Here is a 26992-nt window from a genome sequence, read left to right as displayed (position 1 = left end):
CTCTGCCCGTGGTCCCTGGAGATCGTGAACTGGCCCTTGACCGACGGCGCGTACCAGGTGCTGCCACCAGTGTTGATCTCTGCAACGTACTCCAGTGCATTCCTTGGTGTCTGTTGATACCAGCCCATCCCAAAACTTCCGAAACTGAACCCAGACCCTCGGCACAGCAACGTCAGGGACCCCCCGGGGGGCTGGAGGCCCCCCCCACACTCCAGCAGGGTCACGGCCGCCCGGAGCCCTGCGGGACAAAGGGGAGATCGGGATGAGGCCAAAGCTGAACCCTTGACACAAACCCTGACTCTGGGCCCGAAACTGGGACCTTTGGACGACCCCATCATTGTTGTCCTGGTCCTGCTGCTCCTCTCAGGTGGGTCGCGCCGCATTTTCCAGTTTTACACACCCACTTTGAGGCCCTCAGCCAATCAGGTTTCTCATCCCCATCTCCCCTTTGTCCCGCAGGGCTCTGGGCGGCTGTGACCCTGCTGGAGTGTGGGGGGACCTCCAGCCCCCCGGGGGGTCCCTGCGCCTCCTCTGCTGAGCGTCCGGGTTCACTTTCGGGAGCTACGACATGAACTGGGTGCGCCAGAGACCCGGGCAGGGGCTGGAGTTGGTCGCGGGGATAACCACTGGTGGAGGCACCTGGTACGCGCCATCGTTCAGGGGGAGGTTCAGGATCTCCAGGGACAACGGGCAGAGCTCAGTGACGCTGACCATGAACAACCTCAAGGACGAGGATACTGGATCCTATTTCTGTGCAAAATTTGCTGGTGCCGGTAATTGGGGTGCTGCTCCAGTTTATCCTTTTGGCCTTTTCCCCGTTCCCCACACCCTTCCCCCATACCCCAACCCCTGACGCCACTCCTCACTCTCTGTCCCAGGCCTTCTCTGGCTCTGCCCTAAATGTCCCCTCTGGGCCACACTCAGCGCCCTCGATCCCCAAATGTCACCGAAATGCCTGGATTTGGGCCCAAAGTTAAAATCAGGGATCAAGAATTCAAATTTTTGCCCAAAATTCCCCATGTGAGGCCGACGGCGCAGATTTGTGTCAGTGGCTGTGACTCAGTACCTGCAGGGGAGATTTGGGGTAAAACTGGACAAGTCTGGGGGCAGTGGTTGGGATTGGAGGGGCAGGGCTGAGCTCAGGGTGAGACTGGCCCTGATTTGGGGCCAGGAGCTGAGATTTGGGGCCAAGAGCTGAGATTTGGGTCCAGGAGCTGAGATTTGGGGCCAAGAGCTGAGATTTGGGGCCAGGAGTGGAGATTTGGGGCCAGAGCAGGGCAGAGCTGGGACACGGAGACAGGAATGGGGTCAGGAGCTGGAGTTTGGGGAAAGAATCTGGAAAATAGGGACAAGTGGGAAAACAGCAATGCGGATGGGGAGAAAAGGATGCGCAGCAGGAGCCCAAGCAGCACCAGCAGATTTGGCACAGAAATAGGATCTGGAATCCTCGTCCTTGAGGTTGTTCATGGTCAGTGTCACCGAGCTCTGCCCGTTGTCCCTGGAGATCGTGAACCGGCCCTTGACTGATTCCGCGTACCGGGTGCTGCCACCATCACTGTTGATGCCGGCGATGTATTCCAGCCCCTGCCCGTGTTTCTGGCGCACCCAGTTCATGGCAAAATTCCCAAAACTGAACCTGGAGCCTCGGCAGAGGAGGCGCAGGGACCACCCGGGGGGCTGGAGGTCCCCCCCGCACTCCAGCAGGGTCACGGCCGTCTGGAGCCGTGCGGAACAAAGGGGAGATGGGGATGAGGCCAAAGCTCCAACACTGTCACAAATCCTGACTCTTGGCCCCAAACTGGGACCCTTGGAGCTCATCACTGTTCTCCCAGGAGAGTCCCGTCCCTTTTCCAGCTGGCCATGCCTGCTTTGAGGCCCCTCTCCCCTTTGTCCCGCAGGGCTCCGAGCGGCCGTGACCCTGCTGGAGTTCAGGGGAGACCTCCAGCACCCGGGGGGTCCCTGCGCATCCTCTGCCGAGCGCCCGAGTTCGATTTTTGTGGTTCCCCCATGGGCTGGATTCGACAGAGTCCTGGGCAGACGCTGGAGTATGTTGGGAGTATCAACTGCAAGGGTGGTTGGACAGGTTATGCGCCATCGGTCAAGGGCCGGTTCACCATCTCCAGGGATAACGGGCAGAGCTCGGTGACGCTGACCATGAACAACCTCAAGGACGAGGATTCCGGATCCTATTTCTATGTCAAATGTCATGTTGGCCCCACTGGTTGGATTTGTGGTGGTGGTATTATTCAGTCTGGTGGTTGGGTTGCAGGTGGCCACGTGCCCACCCCTCTGTCCCCACCCATTCCCGTTTTCCACGCCCTTCCCCCAACCCTCTGCCCTTGACCCTATTCCTGACCTCGTCTCCCAGCTCTCAGCTGATTCTGCCCCAATTTCTCTGCTCCTGGAAACTAAGTTGATCCAAACCTTGACATCTGGCCTGAAATCTTCACTTTTATAACAAACTTTTTGGGAAAAAAGTGTGGATTTGTGGTCAGGAGTTGTGGTTTGGGGTCAGCGGGTGAGAATTTGGGCCGAGGCAGAGCAAGGTTGGGATCAATGGTCAAGGGCTGGGGGTGGGCTGGGGGTTTTAAGGAAGGGTCTGGGACACGGGGACAGGGGGGGACACCGGGATTGGGACACAACCATCATCATCACCTTAATTAGCAACAGCACCACCAACACCTATACCAGAAGATTTCCCGCAAAAACAAACGGCAGAATCCTCGTCCTTGCGGTTGTTCATGGTCAGCGTCACCGAGCTCTTCCCGTTGTCCCTGGAGATCCTGAACCGGCCCTTGAATGATGGATTGCAGTAGGTGCTGCCATTGCTGGCGATCCCCGTGAGCCACTCCAGAGTCTGCCCAGGTCTCTGGCGCATCCACATCATCCCAAAACTGCCGAAACTGACCCCGGACCCTCGGCAGAGGAGGCGCAGGGATCCCCCAAGGGGCTAGAGGTCCCCCCCCGCACTCCCGCAGGGTCACGGCCGCCGGGAGCCCTGCGGGACAAAGGGGAGATGGGGATGGGGCCAAAGCTCAACCCTTGACCCAAATCCTGACTTTTGGCCCAAAATTTGGACCCTTAGATTTCATCACCCTTCCCCCAGGAGGATTCTCCCCCTTTGTCCAGCTGGCCACACCCACTTGGAGGCCCTTGACCAATCAGACTTTTTATTTCCATCATCTCCCCTTTGTCCAGCAGGGCTCTGGGCGGCCATGACCCTGCTGGAGTGCGGGGGGCACCTCCAGCCCCCCGGGGGGTTCCTGCGCCTTCTCTGCCGAGGGTCCGGGTTCAGTTTCGGGAGCTACGACATGTTCTGGGTGCGCCAGAGACCCGGACAGTGGCTGGACTGGCTTGCGTGGATCAGGAGCGATGGTGGCAACTCTGGCTACGCAGATTCAGTGAATGGCAGGATCACGATCTCCAGGGACAACGGGCAGAGCTCGGTGACGCTGACCATGAACAACCTCAAGGACCAGGATTCCGGATCCTATTTCTGCGCCAAATGTTACAGCAGTGCTTGTGGTCCTAATATTGCTGCTGGTTATGATGACGATGCCAGTGGTGGCCCCTCCTCAATGCTGTGCCCACAAACCTCCCAAAACCCCACATTCTACTCCCAAATCTTTAGTGTTGGCCACAAATCTTGACCGTTTTCCCCAATCTCCACCATCATTGTCTCACCTCACACATTTCCATGGGGCTTTCAGAATTTGAAATACTTCTCAAAGGTTCATCCCCAAAACCCTGCCCTGTGTGCCCCAGATCTCAGCGGGGTTCACTTGTGACCATTGGCCCCAAACTCAGCTGGTTCTGCCCCAAATCTCAGCTCTTGGCTCCAAGGCTCAACCAAGGTTCTCAAATGTGGGTGCAAATGGTCGAGATTTGGGGAAAACGGGCCAGATTTGGGTCCGTGGGGGTCAACACTGGGGTCAAGGGTAGGAGGGAAGGACCTGGTGAATGGGGATGGAGACAGGACCAAAATTAGAACGAGCAGCATGAGCCCCCCAACCCCAAACATCAAAGGCATTTTTGGCACAAAAACAGGATCCGAAATCCTCGTCTTTGAGGTTGTTCATGGTCAGCGTCACCGAGCTCTGCCCGTTTTCCCTGGAGATCCTGAACCGGCCCTTGACCGATGGCGCGTAGCCGATGTTTCCATCCGTGTTAGTGATCCCCGCAAGCCATTTCAGTCCCTGCCCGGGTCTCTGGCGAATCTAACCCATCCCAAATTGTCCAAAACTGAACCCAGACCCTCGGCAGAGGAGGCGCAGGGACCCCCCGGGGGGCTGGATGTCCCCCCCACACTCCAGCAGGGTCACGGCTGCCCAGGGCCCATCCCCAAATTTTCACCAATTTCACTCATAACTCCCCTGGTTTAGCCCCAAAACCCCACCAGCGTTTTCCATATCTCAACATGCCTCAAACCCTGCAATTAACCCAAATCAATTATTTAATTAATTAGACACCTCATCCTGAGCATTCTGCATTGATTACACAGTTAATACACTGTTAGGTACCCCCAATTCTCCCCGGGATCTCAACCCAGGCACATCACGGCCTTGGCCTCGAGCTCCCCCGAGCTCCTGGCCCTGCTGCTTCTTCTGCCCCTCCCAGGTGGCCCTGCCCCTTTTTCCTGGAAGTCACTCCCCTTTTCCCCTTCTGGACCAATCAGGTTTCTCATCCCCATCTCCCCTTTGTCCCGCAGGGCTCCGGGCAGCTGTGACCCTGCTGGAGTGCGGGGGGGACCTCCAGCCCCCCGGGGGGGTCCCTGTGCCTTCTCTGCCAAGGGTCTGGGTTCAGTTTTTGGAGTTTTGAAATGAATTGGGTTCGACAGAGACCTGGAAAGGGGCTGGAGTGGGTCGGAAGTATCAGCAGCAGAGGTGGCACCTGGTACGCGCAGTCGGTCAAGGGCCGGTTCAGGATCTCCAGGGGCAACAGGCAGAGCTCGGTGACGCTGAGCATGAACAACCTCAAGGACGAAGATTCCGGATCCTATTTCTGTGCCAAAGTTGCCTATAATAATTGGGGTGCAGCTGCCGGTGTGGATGGTGTTCACCCCATCCCCATCCCTGTGTCCCCACCTGACCCCGTTTCCTAGACCCTTCGCCAGACCACAACCCCTGACCCCATTCCTGTCCTTGTGTCCCAGCTCTGAACTGGCTCTGCCCCAGTTCTCAGCTCCTGGACCTAAACATCAGCTCTTGGCTCCAAGCTCAACCAAGGTCCCCACACGTGGGTTCAAATGGTCGAGATTTGGGAAAATGGGCCAGATTTGGGTCTGTGGCTGTGACTCAGTTCCACTAGGATTATTTTGGAGCAGAATGGCTCCAGTCTGTGGGCAATGGTTGGGATTTGAGAGCCCAGGATGAGCTCAGAGTGAAACCGGCCCTGATTTGGGGCCAGGAGCTGAGATTGGGGCAGAACCAGTTCAGAGCTGGGACACGGGGACAGGAATGGGGTCAGGGCTAGGGATTGGAGGGAGGATCTGGGGAATGGGGAGAGGGGGGACATGGGGACAGGGACAGGGCCAAAAACAACAAAAGCTCCAGCACCACCCCAACCTCCATTAGTTAAACCAGATTTCACGAAAAAATAGGATCCGGAATCCTCGTCCTTGAGGTTGTTCATGGTCAGCATCACCGAGCTCTGCCCGTTGTCCCTGGAGATCATGAACTGGCCCTGCACCGAATCCGTGTACCCAGTCCAACCACCATTGTCCCAGATCGCCGCGATGAATTCCAGCCCCTGCCCGGGTCTGTGGCGCATCCAGCCCATGGCAAATTTCCCAAAATCAAACCCGGGCCCTCAGCAGTGAAGGCGCAGGGACCCCCCGGGGGGCTGGAGGTGCCCCCCGCACTCCAGCAGGGTCACAGCCGCCCGGAGCCCTGTCGGACAAAGGGGAGATGGGGATGGGTCGATGCAAAAGTCAGGTGGAGGTGTCCAATTAATTAACGGGTGGATTGTGGCTAATTGCAGTGTTGAAGGCACTTTAAAATACTGGAAATCTCTGTTTCAGATTTGGGGCCAGACAAAGGGAGTTTGGGGCCAAAACACCGTGAAGGTTTGGGGATGGGGGAGTGGCCGTGACCCTGCTGGAGTGCGGGGGGGACCTCCAGCCCTCTGGGGGGTCCCCGCGCCTCCTCTGCCGAGGGGCCGGGTTCAGTTTCGGCAGTTCTGACATGTTCTGGATTTGCCAGAGAGCCGGGCAGGGGCTGGAATGCTTTGCAGATATCAGTAATGGTGGTGGAAGCACCGCGTACACGCCATCGGTCAAGGGCCGGTTCACGATCTCCAGGGACAACGGGCAGAGCTCAGTGACGCTGACCATGATCAACCTCAAGGACAAGGATTCCGGATCCTATTTCTGTGCCAAGGCTGCTGGTGCTGGTTGGGGTAATGATGTCTCTGCTCTTGGCCTCAACCCCTTGAATGTGTCCTCTGATGTCCCCAGTTCCCAGACCCTTCCCCCTAATCTCAGCCCTTCGCCCCTTCTTGACCCCTTGTCCCAGATCTCCCCCATTTCCAACACCACCAACCAGGAAGCAAAAACCCGTAAACTGGTTCTGCCCCAAATCCAACAAAATTGGCAATAATACTCACTCGATTCTGCCCCAAATCCCCACTTAGCGCTCCCAGCCACAGCCACTGACACGAGGCCTGAACCTTTGTCCGCAAACGGGACCCAGGGCCTCAAACTCCGGCCCTCAGAGCAACGTTTTGGGGCACAAAGTGGAGATTTGGGGTCATGAGTTGTGGTTTGGGGTCAGCGGGTGAGAATTTTGGGCCGAGGCACAGCAAGGTTGGGATCAATGGTCAAGGGCTGGGTGTGGGCTGCGGGTTTGGAGGAAGGGTCTGGGGAACGGGGACGGGGGGGGACACGGAGATGGGGACACAGCCATCATCATCACCTTAATTAGCAACAGCACCACCATCACAAGTACCAGCAGATTTTCCGCAAAAATAGACTGCGGAATCCTCGTCCTTGAGGTTGTTCATGGTCAGCGTCACCGAGCTCTGCCCGTTGTCCCTAGAGATCGTGAACCGACCCTTGACTGATGGTGCGTAGTAAGGTGTAGGCCCTATTGTAGTAGATGCCTGCGACGTATTCCAAAACCTGCCCGGGTCTCTGGCGGATCCAGTACATTCCATAATCCCCAAAACTGAACCTGGACCCTCGGCAGGGGAGGCGCAGGGATCCCCCGGGGGGGCTGGAGGTCTCCCCCGCAGTCCAGCAGGGTCACAGCCGCCCGGAGCCCTGTGGGACAAAGGGGAGATGGGCGTGAGGCGATGCAAAAGTCAGGCAGAGGTGTCCAATAAATTAATGGGTGGATTTGGGCTAATTGCAGGGTTGAAGTCACATTACAATACTGGAAATATCTGTTGGAGATTTAGGGCCAGACAAAGGGAGTCTGGGGCAAAACTGACCAAGGTTTGGGGATGGGGGAGAGGCCATGACCCTGCTGGAGTGCGGGGGGGATCTCCAACCCCCCCGGGGGGTCCCTGCGCCTCCTCTGCCAAGGGTTCGGGTTCAGTTTTGGGGATTATGGAATGTGCTGGATCCGCCAGAGACCTGGGCAGGGGCTGGAATATGTTGCAGGGATCTGGAGCAGTGGTGCTTACACCGCATACGCGCCATTGGTCAAGGGCCGGTTCAGGATCTCCAGGGAAAACGGGCAGAGCTCGGTGACGCTGACCATGAACAACCTCAAGGACGAGGATTCCGGATCCTATTTCTGTGCCAAATCTGGCTATGATAATGATTGGTGTGCTGCTGCTTCTGATGAAGACGCCAGTTATGGATTCACGCCGATCTCCAAGTCCCACCTGTCCCCAAACCCAGACACTTCCCCCGAACCTGAGCCCTTGACCCTTTGTCCCAAATCTCCCCCATTTGCACCAATGGTCAGCACTGACCCCAAACCCTGCCCTGCTCCTGCCCCAAATCTCAACCATTGGCCCCAAACCTTCACCCCTGGCCTCCAGTTCAGGCCTCCTCCAATCAGGGCCTGGGGAGCTGGGGGAGATTTGGGTGAAATGGGAAAAATTGGGATAAAGTCTAATGTTGGGGCAATGATGGTGGACACTGGGGGAGAAGGTCAAGAATGAGGTCAAGGGTTGGGATTTGGGCAAGGATTTGGGGATTTTGGGACATTTGGGGAGCCAGGGATGGGGAATTGGGGCCACCACCAGCATCTTCGCCATGTCCAGAGCTCCCAGAGAGGATTCCAGCCCAGCCCCAAGGAGCAGCCCTAGACACCGAGGCCGCTGAGGGAGAAGTGAAGCCCCAGGTGGGAGCGAGGGAGGAAGGGAGGAGAAGACGCCGCGATTTTGGGGCTCCACAGCCTCCCCCCACTTCCTCCCTGGCAGCTGCCGGGGCCTGGCTGGGGTGGAAAGGAAACAGAAAGTTCCTGGTTTTGGTCATTGTGAACATCTGTGTTTGGCAGAGGGCAGCTCAGCCTCTGGGCGCTGTGGCAGCGGAGGTCCAAGGGTCCCAATTTGGGGCCAAGGTTCAGGATTTGGGTCAAGGGTGGAGCTTTCGCCTCATCCCCATCTTCCCTTTGTCCCGCAGGGCTCCGGGCGGCCGTGACCCTGCTGGAGTGCGGGGGGGACCTCCAGCCCCCAAAGGGGGTCCACTGCGCCTCCTCTGCCTAGGGTCCGGGTTCAGTGTTGGCAGTTTTGGGATGTTCTGGATCCGCCAGAGACCCGGGCAGGGGCTGGAGTGGGTTGCGAGTATCAGCTACAATGGTGGTTGGACCGGGTGCGCGCCATCGTTCAAGGGTCGGTTCACGATCTCCAGGGACAACGGGCAGAGCTCGGTGACGCTGACCATGAACAACCTCAAGGACGAGGATTCCGGATCCTATTTCTGTGCCAAACGCACTGATCCTGATGCTGCTCCTTATGCTGCTGATGTTTGACGTTTCGGCCCCATCCCTGTGTCCCCTCCTGTCCCCGTTCCCCAGACTCTTCCCCAAAATTCCATCCCCTGACCCCACTCCTGTCCCCGTGACCCAACCCTGCCCTTCTGTGGCCCCAAATCTCAGCTCCTGGCCCTAAATCTCACCTCCTGGCCCCAAATCAGGGCCGGTTTCACCCTGAGCTCGGCATCGTCCCTCCAATCCCAACCATTTCCCTCAGACTTGTCCAGTATTACCCCAAATCTCCCCTGCGGACACAAAGTCACAGCCACCGACCCAAATCTTCACCATTGGCTTCAGATCGGGAATTTTAGGCCAAATTTCAATTCTTGATCCCTGATGTTAACTTTGGCCCAAATCCTGACATTTCGGTGACATTTGAGGAACGAGGGCACTGAGTGTGGCCCAGCGGTGACATTTGGGGCAGAGCCAGAGCAGGGCTGGGACAGAGGGACAGGAATGGGGTTTGGGGGAAGGGTCTGGGGCGCGGGGATGCAGACAGGGACGCAGTGATTAGATCAGTTTGATCAAGACGAGCAGCAGCATTACAACAACCATCAATACTGGTTTTGGCACAGAAATAGGTGGCGGAATCCTCGTCCTTGAGGTTGTTCATGGTCAGCATCAGCCAGCTCTGCCCGTTGTCACTCGTCAATGTGAACCGGCCCTTGACCGAGTCCGCGTAAAAGATGCTGCCACTTCTTCTGCTGATCCCTGCCACCATTTCCAGCCCCTGCCCGGGTCTCTGACGGATCCACAGCATTGCAAATTTTTCGAAATCAAACCCAGAGGTTTCGGCAGAGGAGTCTCAGGGACCCCCCGGGGGCTGGAGGTCCCCCCCGTGCTCCAGCAGGGTCATGGCCACCCGGAGCCCATCCCCAAACCTTCACCAATTTCTCTCATAACTCCCCTTGTTTAGCCCCCAAAACCCCACCAGAGTTTTCCATATCTCAACATGCCTCAAACCCTGCAATTAACCCAAATCCATTCTTTAATTACTTAGACACCTCATCCTGAGCATTCTGCATTGATTACACAGTTAATACACTGTTAACGACCCCCAAAACCCCCGGGACCCAAACCTGGGCACATCCCGGCCACGGCCTCGAGCTCCCTCCGGCTCCTGGCCCTGCTGCTCCTGCTGCCCCTCCCAGGTGGGTCCCATCCCTTTTTCCTGGAAGTCACACCCCTTTTCCCCTTCTGGACCAATCAGGTTTCCTATCCCCATCTCCCCTTTGTCCCGCAGGGCTCCGGGCGGCCGTGACCTTGCTGGAGTGTGGGGGGGATCTCCAGCCCCCCGGGGGGTCCCTGCACCTCCTCCGCCGAGGGTCCGGGTTCAATTTTGGGAGTTATAAAATGTTCTGGGTCCGCCAGAGACCCGGGCAGGGGCTGGAATACGTTGCAGATATCAGCAACAGTGGTGGCTACACCGACTACGCGCCATCGGTCAAGGGTCAGTTCACGATCTCCAGGGACAACGGGCAGAGCTCGGTGATGCTGACCATGAACAACCTCAAGGACGAGGATTCCGGATCCTATTTCTGTGGGAAATGTGCTTACACTGGTGGTTGTAGTTCTGATGATGGTGCTATTGACGTGCCGGGCATGGCCCCATCCCCAACCAGCACTGCAGGAGCATCCGGGCACAGGACGGCCAGGGCACACAGATGGACACAAGAGATCTCTGCAGCCAGGTCTGGAATTTTGGGTTTATTGCAAAGGACGAACTGCAGGGCCCTGCTGGGAGCTGCCAGGCACAGCTAGAGCAGGGCTGAGAGAAGAGAGGGGAGAGCGGGAGAAATGGTGAGGCGGTAAAAGAGGAAGAGAGTAAGAGATTAAAAAGGTCAGAGAGTAAAAAGCATGAGAGAATAAAAAGGGTAAGAGAGTGAAAAAGTGAGTGAATAAAAGGGTAAGAGCATAAAACTGTAAGAGAAAAAAAGCATGAGAAAGTGAGATTCCCATCACCATACAATAAATCATCTTCTGCGTTGAATATTCTAATTCTCACTAACCAATCTAGTACAATATACAAATGCTATAGCATTTCATCCAGCCTATAAGAGTCATTACATTACTACACTTTGTTACATTTTAAACCCTAAAAACTCCTCTTTGGAGTTACTTTAAACCCTAAAAACCCCTCTTTGGAGTAACTTTAAACCCTAAAAACTCCTCTTTGGCCTCTTCTGCCAAGCTGTGGGTCTGCTCTGACCCTTGGGCCTGCCTGCAGGCAGAGGGTGTTGTTCCATCAAAATGGGATTACCTTCAGCCGGCCACACTGTTGTTTTCCAGTTGTTCAGTCACTGAGGGATCTCAAAGCTTGCTTTCATTTCAATCTCGCTGATGGTTTCCATATTCTCAAAATCTTTTGCCAGGCAATCACATTGATAAGGCTTTGCTGTTCCATCCTCCCCAGCCAGCATCAGCATAAGCACCGTGACCATCGGTGTCCTTGGCACAGAAATAGGATCTGGAATCCTCGTCCTTGAGGTTGTTCATGGTCAGCATCACCGAGCTCTGCCCGTTGTCACTGGAGGTCGTGAACCGGCCCTTGACGGAATCCGCGTACCAGGTGCTGCCACCACTGCTGGTGATGGTTCCGACCCACTCCAGCCCCTGCCCAGGTCTCTGGCGGATCCAGGCCATCCCAAAATTGCCAAAATTGAACCCAGCCCCTCGGCACAGCAACGTCAAGGACCCCCCGGGGGGCTGGAGGTCCCCCCCACACTCCAGCAGGGTCACGGCCGCCCGGAGCCCTGCGGGACAAAGGGGAGATGGGGATGAGGCGATGCAAAACTCAGGCAGAGTTTTGCATCCAATTAATTAATGGGTGGATTGGGGTCAATTGGAGGCTTGAAGGCACTGTATAATACTGGGCATCTCTCTTGGAGATTTGGGGCCAGACAAATGGAATTTGGGACAAAGCCAGTGAAGGTATGGGGATGGGGGAGGGGCCGTGACCCTGCTGGAGTGCGGGGGGGGCCTCCAGCCCCCCAGGGGATCCCTGCGCCTCCTCTGCCGAGGGTCCGGGTTCAATTTTGAAAGTTTTGGGTTGGGCTGGTATCGACAGAGACCCGGGCAGGGGCTGGAATTAATTGCACAGAACAGCAAAGGTGGCAGTACCGACTACGTGGATTCGGTGCAGGGCCGGTTCAGGATCTCCGGGGACAACGGGCAGAGCTCGGTGACGCTGACCATGAACAACCTCAAGGACGAGGATTCCGGATCCTATTTCTGTGGGAAAGCTTCGTGCTCTGGTCGTGTTCCTAGTGCTGGTTATGTTGACGATGCCCGTTATGGCCTCCAGCTCCTGGTTCCGATACCACTCCCAGCACTGAGTCCCAAGAGTTCTGATTTTCGTCCCAAATCTCACCTCTTGACCCAGCCCTTTACCCTTTGTCCCCATTTGCCCCAATGGTCAGCACTGACCCCAAACCCTCCCCTGCTCCTGCCCCAAAACTCAACCATTGGCCCCAAACCTTCACCCCTGGCCTGCAGTTCAGGCCTCCTCCAATCAGGGCCCAGGGAGCTGGAGGAGATTTGAGGACATCAGGGAGATTTGGGGCAAGTTTTGCTGCCAACTTACTTTGGTTTGGGGCAGAACCAGTAAGGGCTTTGTGGCTTCGTGGTTGGCATTGCTGGAAATGGGGGAGATCTGGGGGAAAGGCTCAGGAATGGGGTCAAGAACTGTGATTTGGGGAAGGGTCTGGGGACTGGGGACAGGAACGGCTCACAACTGGTGGTGTGACCACCGGCAAGGTCAATATAAGCAGCAGCATCATCACCACCACCATAAGCAGATTTGGCACAGAAATAGGTGGCGGAATTCTCGTCCTTGACATTGTTCATGGTCAGCGTCACAGAGCTCTGCCCTTTGTCCCTGGCGATCGTGAACCGGCCCTGCACCGATGGCCCGTACCAGGTGCTGCCACCACTGCTGCTGATCCCCGCGAGCCACTCAAGCCCCTGCCCGGGTCTCTGACGCACCCAGAACATTTCAAAATTCCAGAAATTGAACCCGGACCCTCGGCAGCGGAGGTTCCCCCCGCACTCCAGCAGGGTCACGGCCGCCCGGAGCCCTGCGGGACAAAGGGGAGATGGGCATGATGAGATGCAAAACTCAGGTGGAGGTGTCCAATTAATTATTGGATGGATCGGGGGTAATTGCAGGGTTTAACATAAGTTAAAATATAAGGAACCTCTGTTAGATATTTGAGGCCAGACAAAGGGAGTTTGGGGCAAACCAGAGAAGGTTTGGGGATGGGGGAGCGGCCGTGAACCTGCTGGAGTGCGGGGGGGACCTCCAGCCCCCCGGGGGGTCCCTGCACCTCCTCTGCCGATGGGCAGGGTTCAGTTTCGGGAGTGTTGCCCTGCAATGGCTCCGACAGAGACCCGGGCAGGGGCTGGAATGGGTCGCGGGGATCTGGAGCAGTGGTGCCAACACAGAGTACGTGCCATCGTTCAAGGGCCGGGTCTCAAACTCCAGGGACAACGGGCAGAGCTCGGTGACGCTGACCATGTACAGCCTCAAGGAGGAGGATTCCGGATCCTATTTCTGTGCCAAATCTGCTGGTGATAATTGCAATACTGGTGCTAATTATGAAGTCGCCTGAGGTGGATCCACCCCCATTGCAATGTCTCATTCTGTCCCCAAAGCCCAGGTCCTTCTCCAAAATCTCCGCCCTTGACCGTTTGTCCAACGTCTCGCCCATTTCCACCCAGGGTGACGAAAGACCCCAAACCACGACTGGTTCTGCCCCAACCAAACTGAGTTGGTGCCAAAATTTGCCAAATTTAGCCTCAAATCTCGGCCCTTTGGGATCTTTCGGGGGTCAAGGATCAGATTTGGGACCGAGAGTTGAATTTGGGCCCACACCCAGGGCAGGGTTTGGGGCCAATGCGCAGCGTTGAGGCAAAATGGGCAAGGCTGGGACAAAGGGTCAGGGTGATGGTTTGGGGCCAGTGGTTGAGTTTTAGGGCAGAAACAGGCGAGAGTTTGGGGTCAGTGTTGACCATTGATGGAAATGGGGACAAAGGGTCAAGATCTGAGACAAGAGGTGAGGTTTGGGACAAAAATCGAAAATTTGGAGATCCAATGATTGGACAGGAGCAAAATCTAGCAGTTTGACGCTATCAACAGCATTGTCACCATGAGAAGCAACAGCCCAAAAACCAGCACAAAAAGCCCTGGAACAGAAATAGGATCCGGAATCCTCATCCTTGAGGTTGTTCATGGTCAGCGTCACCGAGCTCTGCCTGTTGTCCCTGGAGATCCTGAACCGGCCCTTGACCAATGGCGCATAGCCGATGTTTCCACCAGTGTTAGTGATCCCCGCGAGCCATTCCAGCCCCTGCCTGGGACTCTGACGGATCCAGCCCGCCCCAAATTGTCCAAAACTAAACCCGGACCCCCGGCAGAGGAGGCGCAGGGACCCCCCGGGGGGCTGGAGGTGCCCCCCGCACTCCAGCAGGGTCATGGCCGCCCGGAGCCCTGCAGGACAAAGGGGAGATGGGGATGAGGCCAAAGCTCAACCCTTGACCCCAATCCTGACTCTTGGCCGTAAACTGGGACCCTTGGAGTTCATCACCCTCCTCCCAGGTGGGTCCTGTCCATTTTTCCAGCAGGCCCCGCCCTCTTTGAGGTCCTCAACCAATCAGGTTTATGATTTCCATCTTCTCCCCTTTGTCCTGCAGGGCTCCGGGCAGCCGTGACCCTGCTGGATTGCGGGGAGGACCTCCAGCCCCCGGCTGGAGATCAATTTTAAAAATTCAATTTCCCTAAAATTTTCAGTGTTTTTGCGTAAAAAATATGGGGTTTTTTCTCCATACCTCCCAGAGAGGATTCCAGCCCAGCCCCAAAGAACAGCCCCAGACACCGAGGCCGCTAAAGGGAGAAGTGAAGCCCCAGGTGGGAGCGAGGGAGGGGGGGAGAGAGGAGCAGACGCCGCGATTTTGGGGCTCTGCAGCCTCCCCCCACTTCCTCCCCAGCAGCTGCCGGGGCCCGGCCGAGGCAGGAAAGGAAACAGAAAGTTCCTGGTTTTTGTCATTGTGAACATCTGTGTTTGGCAGAGGGCAGCTCAGCCTCGGGGCGCTGCGGCAGAGCGCTGGTGTGGAGGATTTTATTAAGAGTTGGTTAGTTAAGAAAGGCCATACTGACTTAATGCCACTGGTTAAGCTTGAAAGGGAGGTCTCTAGTGCTCTTTCAGGATTCCCTCTGAAGGACCCTACAATCGAACGTTGTGTTAAAGGTACTAATTTTCTACACCTTACAGAGACTATACGTGACTTTACTTTGAACCTCAATTCTATTTACAACACATTGTACTTCCCATTGATAATAAGCAAGAATTTTTTGTTCAGGAGACTCATAAAGATTTAAAGCTACATATGCATTTAGCCCTGTTTGTCTCCTTAATTCATCTTGCCAGCTTTTACCCCACGTGTGCTCGTGCTTACAAATGTGGCACCACAAATCCCATAATAATGATTGTTCTATCCAAAAAGTATTATCACAACCCCCACAACGTAGAGCAATCCAGGCAGCACAATGTGGATCATAACAGTCAAGGCAATGTTCCTTTGCTGGATTTGTTAAACGAAAAGTTGATAATGAGTCAATAAAACCAATCGGCTCCTGGGCCGTCCGATAGTGACGTGTCAGTGCTTTGTCCAACACTTTCGAGTGTCCCTTCAACTGTAACAGTAGTGGTCGTAGGACTAGAAACAGTTTCTTCCCCAGTAGCTCCTTGTCCTCCTCCGTGAGACAGTCCACCAGAGGCTGCATCAAAAACAGGTTTAGTCCACTTAGCAGGCACCCACAAAGGTCCTGTACGTGAGGAAACACAAAGATATCCTCGACCCCAATATAATACTTTTGCAGGTTTTTCCCATAATCCTGTAGTCGAGTTTTAATTTCCTGACCTGACCTCGGATGATGTTTAATTGCAGGAGGGATATCGTCTTCCCCAAAAATACATAAATGATTGATCACATACAGAACCTTAGCTAAGCATGATTGTGGGTCTGTTAAATCTTGATGCTTCTCAATATACTGCTTAAGGGTACCATTTGCTCTTTCCACTATTGCCTATCCAGTAGGAGAGTGTGGAATACCTGTCACATGCCTAACAGACCACTGATTCAAGAATTTCTGGACCCTAGCACTCACATAAGCTCGACCATTATCTGTTTTGATACTCTTTGGGACTCCCATAACAGCAAAACAACTTAACAGGTGCCTGATAACATGTGTAGCTTTTTCTCCTGCCTGAGCCGTAGCCCATATGTAATGACTATATGTATCTATAGTGACATGCACACACTTAACTTTACCAAATCTAGGTACCTGTGTAACATCCATTTGCCATTTTTCATTTATTTCCAAACCTCGAGGATTAACTCCCATGCCTAAACCTATTCCCTCATTATGATAACTACATATTGGACATGCTCTAACAATGGCTTTAGCTTCTGATAAACTCAGTTCAAAATGTTTTGCAAGCCCTCTTGCATTTTGATGATATCTGCTATGTGCTTCTCTGGCCAATGTATGCTTGTCAATAGGACAAGAGTTATCAATGGGTAAAGTAACCAATTTGCCTGCACGTTCATTCCCTTCTCCTAAACCTTCAGACCATTTATGACTCCCAATATGAATCACAGAATACACTGCATTTCTCTCTCGTAAAGCTTTCCTTACTTGTATCAATAACTCGTACAATCGTTTATTATTCACTCCCTTAATTGCTGCTTCCTCTATTTGTCTGACTACTCCGGCAACATACATAGAGTCTGTGACCACATTTAAAGGCTCCTGTAAGTTGGACACTGCCCATACTACTGCCAACAATTCCAAAGTTTGTAAACTATCTGCAGGATCTGCTGTAAGAAGTTGATGCTTCCATTGTCCTTTTTCTTGCCAGGTGACAGCAGCACGCCTTGATTTCTTTCCTGCATCTGTAAAAGCTGTAATAGCTCCTGTATCCAATAATCCATAAAGGGTTATGCTTTGATGTCCATGGGTAATTTCCACTTTTTGTTTTGGTCTATTTTGTAAATCCACAGTTAAAAGTGTAACACCAGTAGAGCCAAAACCCTTTTTCATCCCGCGTTTGTCCAGTAAATGATAGTATACCAGATGTCATTTGTGATAGTGGTATTAATTGTGCAATGCATTGTCCTTTTGTTATTCTAATAGGAGGATAAAGGGTGTAAACCATGATTTGTATTTCCCCTGTATAATTCTCATCGATAACACCAGGCAATACAATGAATCCCAGCATAGTTATTGAAGAACGTCCTAATAACAATGCTCCACATCTTTATCCATTTAATATAAGAGGACCCTTTACTCCAGTTTGTATCCTCTCAGGCCTGTTCGTCATTAGTGTGACGTCTACTGCTGCTGATAAATCCAAACCGAGGCTCCCTGCTGTTGCGGTTGCAGACAGGAGGTGACAGCGATGTTGCGTCGGCAGCTGGTGTCTCCGATGTCACGGCGGCAACTTGTGTCTGGGCGCGTATGTCCCTCATTGCCCCATCGGAAACACTTGATGAATGGTCTCGAGCTCTGCGTGTCCGCCAGTGAGCCGCTTCGGAGAGGAGCAAGAGCAGCTAACACCTGATTCTGAGCAGCTAACACCTGATTTTGAGTAGACTCTGCTTGCCTTTGTAACCCTAATCCTAATTCCTTTAAAGTTTCTACTATAAATGCCTGTGAAGCTGTTGGCATTAATGCCATTCGCTCTAAAGCTTCCTCAATAGTCCAATTTGCCCCTAAAGTAGCTAACACTCTTGCATTTGCCTAACAGGTTCACTTTTTACTCCAAACTAACCGTAGAACGTAATTGAGCTAACATCTTCCAATCTAAGGGAGTATATTCCGCTATATTATGTGTAAGGTTCCCCTGTGCATCATACTGTGGTGTGTATGTAACCGGACATGCAAGATTAGAAGCTACTTCCACCGCCTCGCCATCCCCCATTTGCATTACTTCTTTTGCCACAGCAGCCCAAGCTTCCCTCCTCTGTTTAGCCATCTCCCCCCATAGATCACGGTGTGCCCCTGGGATGGGATCTGACTCTTTAAGGGTGCTATGCTGCTGGCACTTCGGTACCGAGACTGAGCTCTCGTACGGGGAAGGCGGTGGAGCAGGAGCTAACTCCAGCGCGGGGGAAGCGGCCCCCCCGCTGCTGGAGCTGACAGTGAAACCGGAGACGACTCGCACGGGGGAAGCGGCCCCCCCGCCAGAGCCGGCCTGCTCGGGGGAAGCGGCGGAGGCAACGCTGGCGGCGGAGGCGAAGCTGGCTTGCTCCCACCCCCACCATCCGACCCGCCTGAAGCTGGCGGCGGAGGCAAAGCTGGCTTGCTCTTACCTCCACCATCCAACTTGCCTGAAGCTGGCGGCGGAGGCAAAGCTGGCTTGCTCTTACCTCCACCATCCAACTCGCCTGAAGCTGGCGGCGGAGGCGAAGCTGGCTTGCTCCGACCCCCACCATCCAAATCGCCCTCCCCCTCTGACAGGAAGGGTGCAGATGGTTCCACTGTATCTAAGGGAAAATTTTCCACACCATTTTGCTGGGGACCCTTAGGCATAAATATCTGAGTTACAGAGGGTGCTAAGGGATCATCCTCACGACCATACCCTATATTCCTCTTATGAGCTTCTGTTGCCCTTTCTGCTGCCTTTCTCTCAGAGACCTGCTGAAGTAACGTATTATACACCACCCGCCATAACTTGCCAAATTTCTTTGCTGACTTATCATCATCTAACACCGTATCCCACAGGATATCCCCAAACTTTTTCCACTCTACTATCTCATGAACTGTATGTGGGTTAGCAAAAATTCTTTTAGAATAACCATAAGCTAATAACCCTGGTAATTCCTTTTTTAAATCTATCCCTTTTACTCCTCGCCTTTCTAAATATGAGGAGAAGGAATCGTATGTCGCTTGCCTATCCATACCTATATATCAGCGCGCGCTGTTGCAGCCCTTCCAGGCTTCCTGCGACACGTAGAGACTTGAGATACCTTTTGTAATCCTCAAGGGTGCTTTTAAAATCCGGCACCGTCCCGGCTGCAAGGACTCTCACCCAACTTCCCCGACCGTGGCGAATTTATAATCCAAGAGAGCGAACGTTCAGAATGCTGCCTTTGCCCGCATTCTCCACCATTTGTCGGAGGAAGGAGACCCAGACACCAATTGGTTCATCCAAGTCCAATTTATTGATCGAATACGGCGGGTTAAATATGGTTCTTAATAAGCTTCATACATATTGCAAAAGTTGAGCTCAGGATTGGTTAGTTACATATCAGCAACTACACCTACTTCTACATTCTTGTGCTTATTCTTCTGTTACATTCTGCAGATATTCAGGACTAATCTCACCTCCCTTTCCTCATGTTGCAGCAAGGCCATCCGGCATTCTTGCCTGTCAGCAGTCACTGAATCAGAGACTGCTGACCTCCCTTTCAAGCTTAACCAGCGGCATTAAGTCAGTATGGCCTTTCTTAACTAACCAACTCTTAATAAAATCCTCCACACGCCGGCTTCACAAAAAGCTTTGTGTGCAAAGGGCCCTGGAGCGATCCCCGTTCCGCACTGGTACAGAGGGGAACTGGGGGAGATTGGGGAGAAATGGGCAAAATTGGGGGAAACCAAAAGCTGGGGCAGCGGTGGAGTTTTGGGGGAAATGGTCAAGATTTGAGAAACAGGGGTGGGGATTTTGGGGAAGGATCAGAAAATTCTGAGCTATTTGGGAAGAGAGAGGAGAGGGCTTGGGACCACAACCACCATCAACACCATAACAAGCACCACCACCACCACAACTACTACTGTAACATTTGGCACAAAAATAGGTGGCGGAATCCTCGTCCTTGAGATTGTTCATGGTCAGCGTCACCGAGCTCTGCCCGTTGTCCTTGGAGATCATGAACCAGCCCTTGACCGATGGCGCATAGTCGGTGTAACCTCCAGTGTAGTAGATCCTTGCGACATCTTGCACCCCCTGCCCGGGTCTCTGGCGGATCCAGAACAGGTCAACACTCCCGAAATCGAACCCAGACCCTCGGCAGAGGTAGCGCAGGGACCCCGCAGGGGGCTGGAGTACCCCCCGCACTCCAGCAGGGTCGCGGCCGCCTGGAGCCCCGCGGGACAAAGGGGAGATGGGGATGAAGGAAAACATCCACCCAAATGTTGATTCTTGCATGCAGATCCTGATGTTGCCAAAAAAATTGGGACCCTTGGACCTCACTGTCTCCCTCCTGCAACTGCTGCCAGTCATCCCGGGTGGATCCCACACCCTTTTTCTGGAATGGCAGCGCCAACTTTGACCGCACAGCCAATCCATCCCCTCATCCCAATCTCTCCTTTGTCCCGCAGGGCTTGGGGCGGCCATGACCCTGCTGGAGTGCGGGGGGGACCTCCAGCTGCCCGGGGGGTCCCTGCACCTCTTCTGCCGTGGGTCCGGGTACAGTTTCGGCAATTTTGCCATGAACTGGGTCCGACAGAGACCCGGGCAGGGGCTGGAATTCGTGGCGTACATAAACATTGGTGGAGCCACTTACTACGCGCCTTCGGTCAAGGGCCGGTTCACGATCTCCCAGGACAACGGGCAGAGCTCGGTGACGCTGACCATGAACAACCTCAAGGTTGAGGATTCCGGACCCTATTTCTGTGCCAGGGCTGCTGATAATTATGGTGCTGCTGCTAATGGTGACGCTGCCCCTGATGGTGTCAAGCTCCTGCCTTTCATCCCACTCCCATCACTGAGTCCCCAGAGTTCTGCTTTTCATCCCAAACCTCACCCATTGACCCAGCCCTTCACCCTTTGTCTCCATTTGCCCCAATGGTAAGCACTGACCCTAAACCCTCCCCTGCTCCTGCCCCATAACTCAACCATTGGCCCCAAACCTTCACCCCTGGGCTCCAGTTCAGGCCTGCTCCAACCAGGTCTTGGGAGCTGGGAGAGATTTGGGTAGAATGGGAAAAACTGGGAGAAATTCAGGATTTGGGGATGCAGGGGCAGAGTTTGGGGTAAAATGGCCGAGATGTGATGAAAAGGGCTGAGATTTGGTGGAGAGATCAGAGGACCAGGGGATATTTGGGAACAAAGTGGAGGGATTTGGGACCAAGATCAGAACCAGCAATAAATGCCACACCAACAGTACCATCACTATTGGCACAACCACCATCAACGCATTTGGCACAGAAATAGGATCCGGAATCCTTGTCCTTGAGGTTGTTCATGGTCAACGTCACCGAGCTCTGCCCGTTGTCCCTGGAGATCATCACCCGGCCCTTGAATGATGGCACGTAGGCGATGTTGCCACCGTTGTCCTTGATCCCTGCGATGAATTCCAGCCCCTGCCCGGGTCTCTGGCGGACCCAGAACATGGAGAAACTCCCGAAATTTAACGCGGACCCTCGGCAGAGGAGGCGCAGGGACCCCCCGGGGGGCAGGAGGTCCCCCCCGCACTCCAGCAGGGTCACGGCCGCCCGGAGCCCTGCGGGACAAAGGGGAGATGGGCACCAGGCCCAGCTGTGCCATTCTCATTCCCAGCACAGAGTCAGACACCATTCCCTCTCTCTCTCTGTCTCTCTCTCTCTCTCCCTCTCTCTCTCTCTGTCTCTCTCTTTCTGTCACAGGATTTTTCCTGGAGCAGCACAGAGAGAAGATGAAGAGGAAACAATTCCCATCTCTCCTCGCTGCTCCTGCTGTTTCTGCGCGTGTGGAATGTGTCCGGGGGATTGTTCCCCTCCAGGGATTCATCATTTGGGTTCTGCTGCAGATTGTTTTGTTTCCTTGGCCAATGGGCTCCAAGCCGTGACCTGGCTCTGTCAGACTCTCACGGGGATTCTTTAATGTTTTTTCATGTCTTTTGTATGGAATTCTTTTAGTATCCCTTTAGCATAGATTTAATATGGTATTAATGAGATATAATATAGTATTGATGAGATATAATATAGCATAAATGAGATGTTATATAGAATTAATGAGATATAATAGAGCAATAATGAGATGTAATATAGTATTAATGGGATATAATATAGAATTAATGAGATATAATATAGTATTAATGAGATATAATATAGCATTCATAAGTTGCAATATTCCATTAACGAGATGTAATATAGTATTAATGAGATATAATATAGTATATATGAGTTATAATATAGTATTAATGAGATATAATATAGTATTAATGAGATATAATATATTATTAATGAGATGTAATATATTAATAATGAGATATAATATTGTAATAATGTAATAAAATATAATAACAATGTAATATAGTAGAGATTTAATAGAGAAATTTTTCAGCATTCTGACTCATGGAGTCAGATGCCGTGACCCTGCTGAAGTCCGAGGGGCACCTCCAGCCCCCCGGGGGGTCCCTGCGCCTCCTCTGCCGAGGGTCCGGGTTCAGTTTTGGGAATTTTGGGATGCAGTGGGTCCGCCAGAGAGCCGGGCAGGTGACGGAGTCGCTCGGGGGGATTTAGAGCGATGGTTCCAGCACCGGCTATGCACCCTCAGTCAAGGGCCGGATCAGGATCTCCAGGGACAATGGGCAGAGCTCGGTGACGCTGACCATGAGCAACCTCAAGGACGAGGATTCTGCCACCTATTTCTGTGCCAAATCTGTTAATGTTTGGTATGATCCTGCTGGTGTTGTTTATAGATTTGACTGTGCCCCCCATCCCCGTGTCCCCCACTGTCCCTGTTGCCCAGACCCTTCCCCCAAACCCCCAGCCCTCACACAGCCCTTGACCATTGATCCCAACCTTGCTCTGCCTCGGACCCAATTCTCACTCGCTGACACCAAACCACAACTCCTGACCCAAAATCTCCTCTTTGTGCCCCAGACTTTGAATTAAAAGTAGAGATTTAAGGCCAAGGTTAAGACTTGGGTCACCTTTCTTGGCAGCTATGGAGAATTTGGGGAAGAACCACTCTAGGGTTGGGACAGAGTACGGAATGTGCAAAAGTGTTTGGGTTTTAGGGAAGGTTCTGGGATTTGTGGGCCGGTCGGGACACGGCCAGAGGGTCCGGACCAAAACGATCCACACCAGCACCAGTACCCCAATTGTTATAGGCAGATTTCCCGCAGAAATAGGATCCGGAATCCTTGTCCTTGAGGTTGTTCATGGTCAGCGTCACCGAGCTCTGCCCGTTGTCCCTGGAGATCATGAACTGGCCCTGCACCGAATCCGTGTACCCAGTCCAACCACCATTGTCCCAGATCGCCGCGATGAATTCCAGCCCCTGCCCGGGTCTGTGGCACATCCAGCCCATGGCAAATTTCCCAAAATCAAACCCGGGCCCTCAGCAGTGAAGGCGCAGGGACCCCCCGGGGGGCTGGAGGTGCCCCCCGCACTCCAGCAGGGTCACAGCCGCCCGGAGCCCTGTCGGACAAAGGGGAGATGGGGATGGGTCGATGCAAAAGTCAGGTGGAGGTGTCCAATTAATTAACGGGTGGATTGTGGCTAATTGCAGTGTTGAAGGCACTTTAAAATACTGGAAATCTCTGTTTCAGATTTGGGGCCAGACAAAGGGAGTTTGGGGCCAAAACACCGTGAAGGTTTGGGGATGGGGGAGTGGCCGTGACCCTGCTGGAGTGCGGGGGGGACCTCCAGCCCTCTGGGGGGTCCCCGCGCCTCCTCTGCCGAGGGGCCGGGTTCAGTTTCGGCAGTTCTGACATGTTCTGGATTTGCCAGAGAGCCGGGCAGGGGCTGGAATGCTTTGCAGATATCAGTAATGGTGGTGGAAGCACCGCGTACACGCCATCGGTCAAGGGCCGGTTCACGATCTCCAGGGACAACGGGCAGAGCTCAGTGACGCTGACCATGATCAACCTCAAGGACAAGGATTCCGGATCCTATTTCTGTGCCAAGGCTGCTGGTGCTGGTTGGGGTAATGATGTCTCTGCTCTTGGCCTCAACCCCTTGAATGTGTCCTCTGATGTCCCCAGTTCCCAGACCCTTCCCCCTAATCTCAGCCCTTCGCCCCTTCTTGACCCCTTGTCCCAGATCTCCCCCATTTCCAACACCACCAACCAGGAAGCAAAAACCCGTAAACTGGTTCTGCCCCAAATCCAACAAAATTGGCAATAATACTCACTCGATTCTGCCCCAAATCCCCACTTAGCGCTCCCAGCCACAGCCACTGACACGAGGCCTGAACCTTTGTCCGCAAACGGGACCCAGGGCCTCAAACTCCGGCCCTCAGAGCAACGTTTTGGGGCACAAAGTGGAGATTTGGGGTCATGAGTTGTGGTTTGGGGTCAGCGGGTGAGAATTTTGGGCCGAGGCACAGCAAGGTTGGGATCAATGGTCAAGGGCTGGGTGTGGGCTGCGGGTTTGGAGGAAGGGTCTGGGGAACGGGGACGGGGGGGGACACGGAGATGGGGACACAGCCATCATCATCACCTTAATTAGCAACAGCACCACCATCACAAGTACCAGCAGATTTTCCGCAAAAATAGACTGCGGAATCCTCGTCCTTGAGGTTGTTCATGGTCAGCGTCACCGAGCTCTGCCCGTTGTCCCTAGAGATCGTGAACCGACCCTTGACTGATGGTGCGTAGTAAGGTGTAGGCCCTATTGTAGTAGATGCCTGCGACGTATTCCAAAACCTGCCCGGGTCTCTGGCGGATCCAGTACATTCCATAATCCCCAAAACTGAACCTGGACCCTCGGCAGGGGAGGCGCAGGGATCCCCCGGGGGGGCTGGAGGTCTCCCCCGCAGTCCAGCAGGGTCACAGCCGCCCGGAGCCCTGTGGGACAAAGGGGAGATGGGCGTGAGGCGATGCAAAAGTCAGGCAGAGGTGTCCAATAAATTAATGGGTGGATTTGGGCTAATTGCAGGGTTGAAGTCACATTACAATACTGGAAATATCTGTTGGAGATTTAGGGCCAGACAAAGGGAGTCTGGGGCAAAACTGACCAAGGTTTGGGGATGGGGGAGAGGCCATGACCCTGCTGGAGTGCGGGGGGGATCTCCAACCCCCCCGGGGGGTCCCTGCGCCTCCTCTGCCAAGGGTTCGGGTTCAGTTTTGGGGATTATGGAATGTGCTGGATCCGCCAGAGACCTGGGCAGGGGCTGGAATATGTTGCAGGGATCTGGAGCAGTGGTGCTTACACCGCATACGCGCCATTGGTCAAGGGCCGGTTCAGGATCTCCAGGGAAAACGGGCAGAGCTCGGTGACGCTGACCATGAACAACCTCAAGGACGAGGATTCCGGATCCTATTTCTGTGCCAAATCTGGCTATGATAATGATTGGTGTGCTGCTGCTTCTGATGAAGACGCCAGTTATGGATTCACGCCGATCTCCAAGTCCCACCTGTCCCCAAACCCAGACACTTCCCCCGAACCTGAGCCCTTGACCCTTTGTCCCAAATCTCCCCCATTTGCACCAATGGTCAGCACTGACCCCAAACCCTGCCCTGCTCCTGCCCCAAATCTCAACCATTGGCCCCAAACCTTCACCCCTGGCCTCCAGTTCAGGCCTCCTCCAATCAGGGCCTGGGGAGCTGGGGGAGATTTGGGTGAAATGGGAAAAATTGGGATAAAGTCTAATGTTGGGGCAATGATGGTGGACACTGGGGGAGAAGGTCAAGAATGAGGTCAAGGGTTGGGATTTGGGCAAGGATTTGGGGATTTTGGGACATTTGGGGAGCCAGGGATGGGGAATTGGGGCCACCACCAGCATCTTCGCCATGTCCAGAGCTCCCAGAGAGGATTCCAGCCCAGCCCCAAGGAGCAGCCCTAGACACCGAGGCCGCTGAGGGAGAAGTGAAGCCCCAGGTGGGAGCGAGGGAGGAAGGGAGGAGAAGACGCCGCGATTTTGGGGCTCCACAGCCTCCCCCCACTTCCTCCCTGGCAGCTGCCGGGGCCTGGCTGGGGTGGAAAGGAAACAGAAAGTTCCTGGTTTTGGTCATTGTGAACATCTGTGTTTGGCAGAGGGCAGCTCAGCCTCTGGGCGCTGTGGCAGCGGAGGTCCAAGGGTCCCAATTTGGGGCCAAGGTTCAGGATTTGGGTCAAGGGTGGAGCTTTCGCCTCATCCCCATCTTCCCTTTGTCCCGCAGGGCTCCGGGCGGCCGTGACCCTGCTGGAGTGCGGGGGGGACCTCCAGCCCCCAAAGGGGGTCCACTGCGCCTCCTCTGCCTAGGGTCCGGGTTCAGTGTTGGCAGTTTTGGGATGTTCTGGATCCGCCAGAGACCCGGGCAGGGGCTGGAGTGGGTTGCGAGTATCAGCTACAATGGTGGTTGGACCGGGTGCGCGCCATCGTTCAAGGGTCGGTTCACGATCTCCAGGGACAACGGGCAGAGCTCGGTGACGCTGACCATGAACAACCTCAAGGACGAGGATTCCGGATCCTATTTCTGTGCCAAACGCACTGATCCTGATGCTGCTCCTTATGCTGCTGATGTTTGACGTTTCGGCCCCATCCCTGTGTCCCCTCCTGTCCCCGTTCCCCAGACTCTTCCCCAAAATTCCATCCCCTGACCCCACTCCTGTCCCCGTGACCCAACCCTGCCCTTCTGTGGCCCCAAATCTCAGCTCCTGGCCCTAAATCTCACCTCCTGGCCCCAAATCAGGGCCGGTTTCACCCTGAGCTCGGCATCGTCCCTCCAATCCCAACCATTTCCCTCAGACTTGTCCAGTATTACCCCAAATCTCCCCTGCGGACACAAAGTCACAGCCACCGACCCAAATCTTCACCATTGGCTTCAGATCGGGAATTTTAGGCCAAATTTCAATTCTTGATCCCTGATGTTAACTTTGGCCCAAATCCTGACATTTCGGTGACATTTGAGGAACGAGGGCACTGAGTGTGGCCCAGCGGTGACATTTGGGGCAGAGCCAGAGCAGGGCTGGGACAGAGGGACAGGAATGGGGTTTGGGGGAAGGGTCTGGGGCGCGGGGATGCAGACAGGGACGCAGTGATTAGATCAGTTTGATCAAGACGAGCAGCAGCATTACAACAACCATCAATACTGGTTTTGGCACAGAAATAGGTGGCGGAATCCTTGTCCTTGAGGTTGTTCATGGTCAGCATCAG

The 26992-nt window shown here is 54.2% G+C and overlaps 2 gene segments (V, D, J or C); one reads left to right on the top strand and one right to left on the bottom strand.

Annotated features, from left to right (window-relative positions):
- Positions 1-1308: 1308 nt before the first annotated feature.
- On the bottom strand, positions 1309-20206 carry LOC128946265 (immunoglobulin heavy variable 3-64D-like). The segment is given in 2 exon segments: positions 1309-1716; positions 20177-20206. Coding segments are annotated over 2 exon segments (438 nt in total).
- A 103-nt stretch (positions 20207-20309) lies between these two features.
- Positions 20310-22817, top strand: LOC128946264 (Ig heavy chain V region 914-like). The segment is given in 2 exon segments: positions 20310-20637; positions 22792-22817. Coding segments are annotated over 2 exon segments (345 nt in total).
- Positions 22818-26992: the final 4175 nt, after the last annotated feature.

The sequence above is a fragment of the Melozone crissalis genome, unplaced genomic scaffold (assembly GCF_028551555.1).
Source record: "Melozone crissalis strain CALT ecotype California unplaced genomic scaffold, PUWL_Pcris_2 ptg000079l_1, whole genome shotgun sequence".
NCBI lineage: Eukaryota > Metazoa > Chordata > Aves > Passeriformes > Passerellidae > Melozone > Melozone crissalis.
Note: the sequence above shows the minus strand (reverse complement) of the source record. Positions and strands in the feature narration are given on the sequence as shown.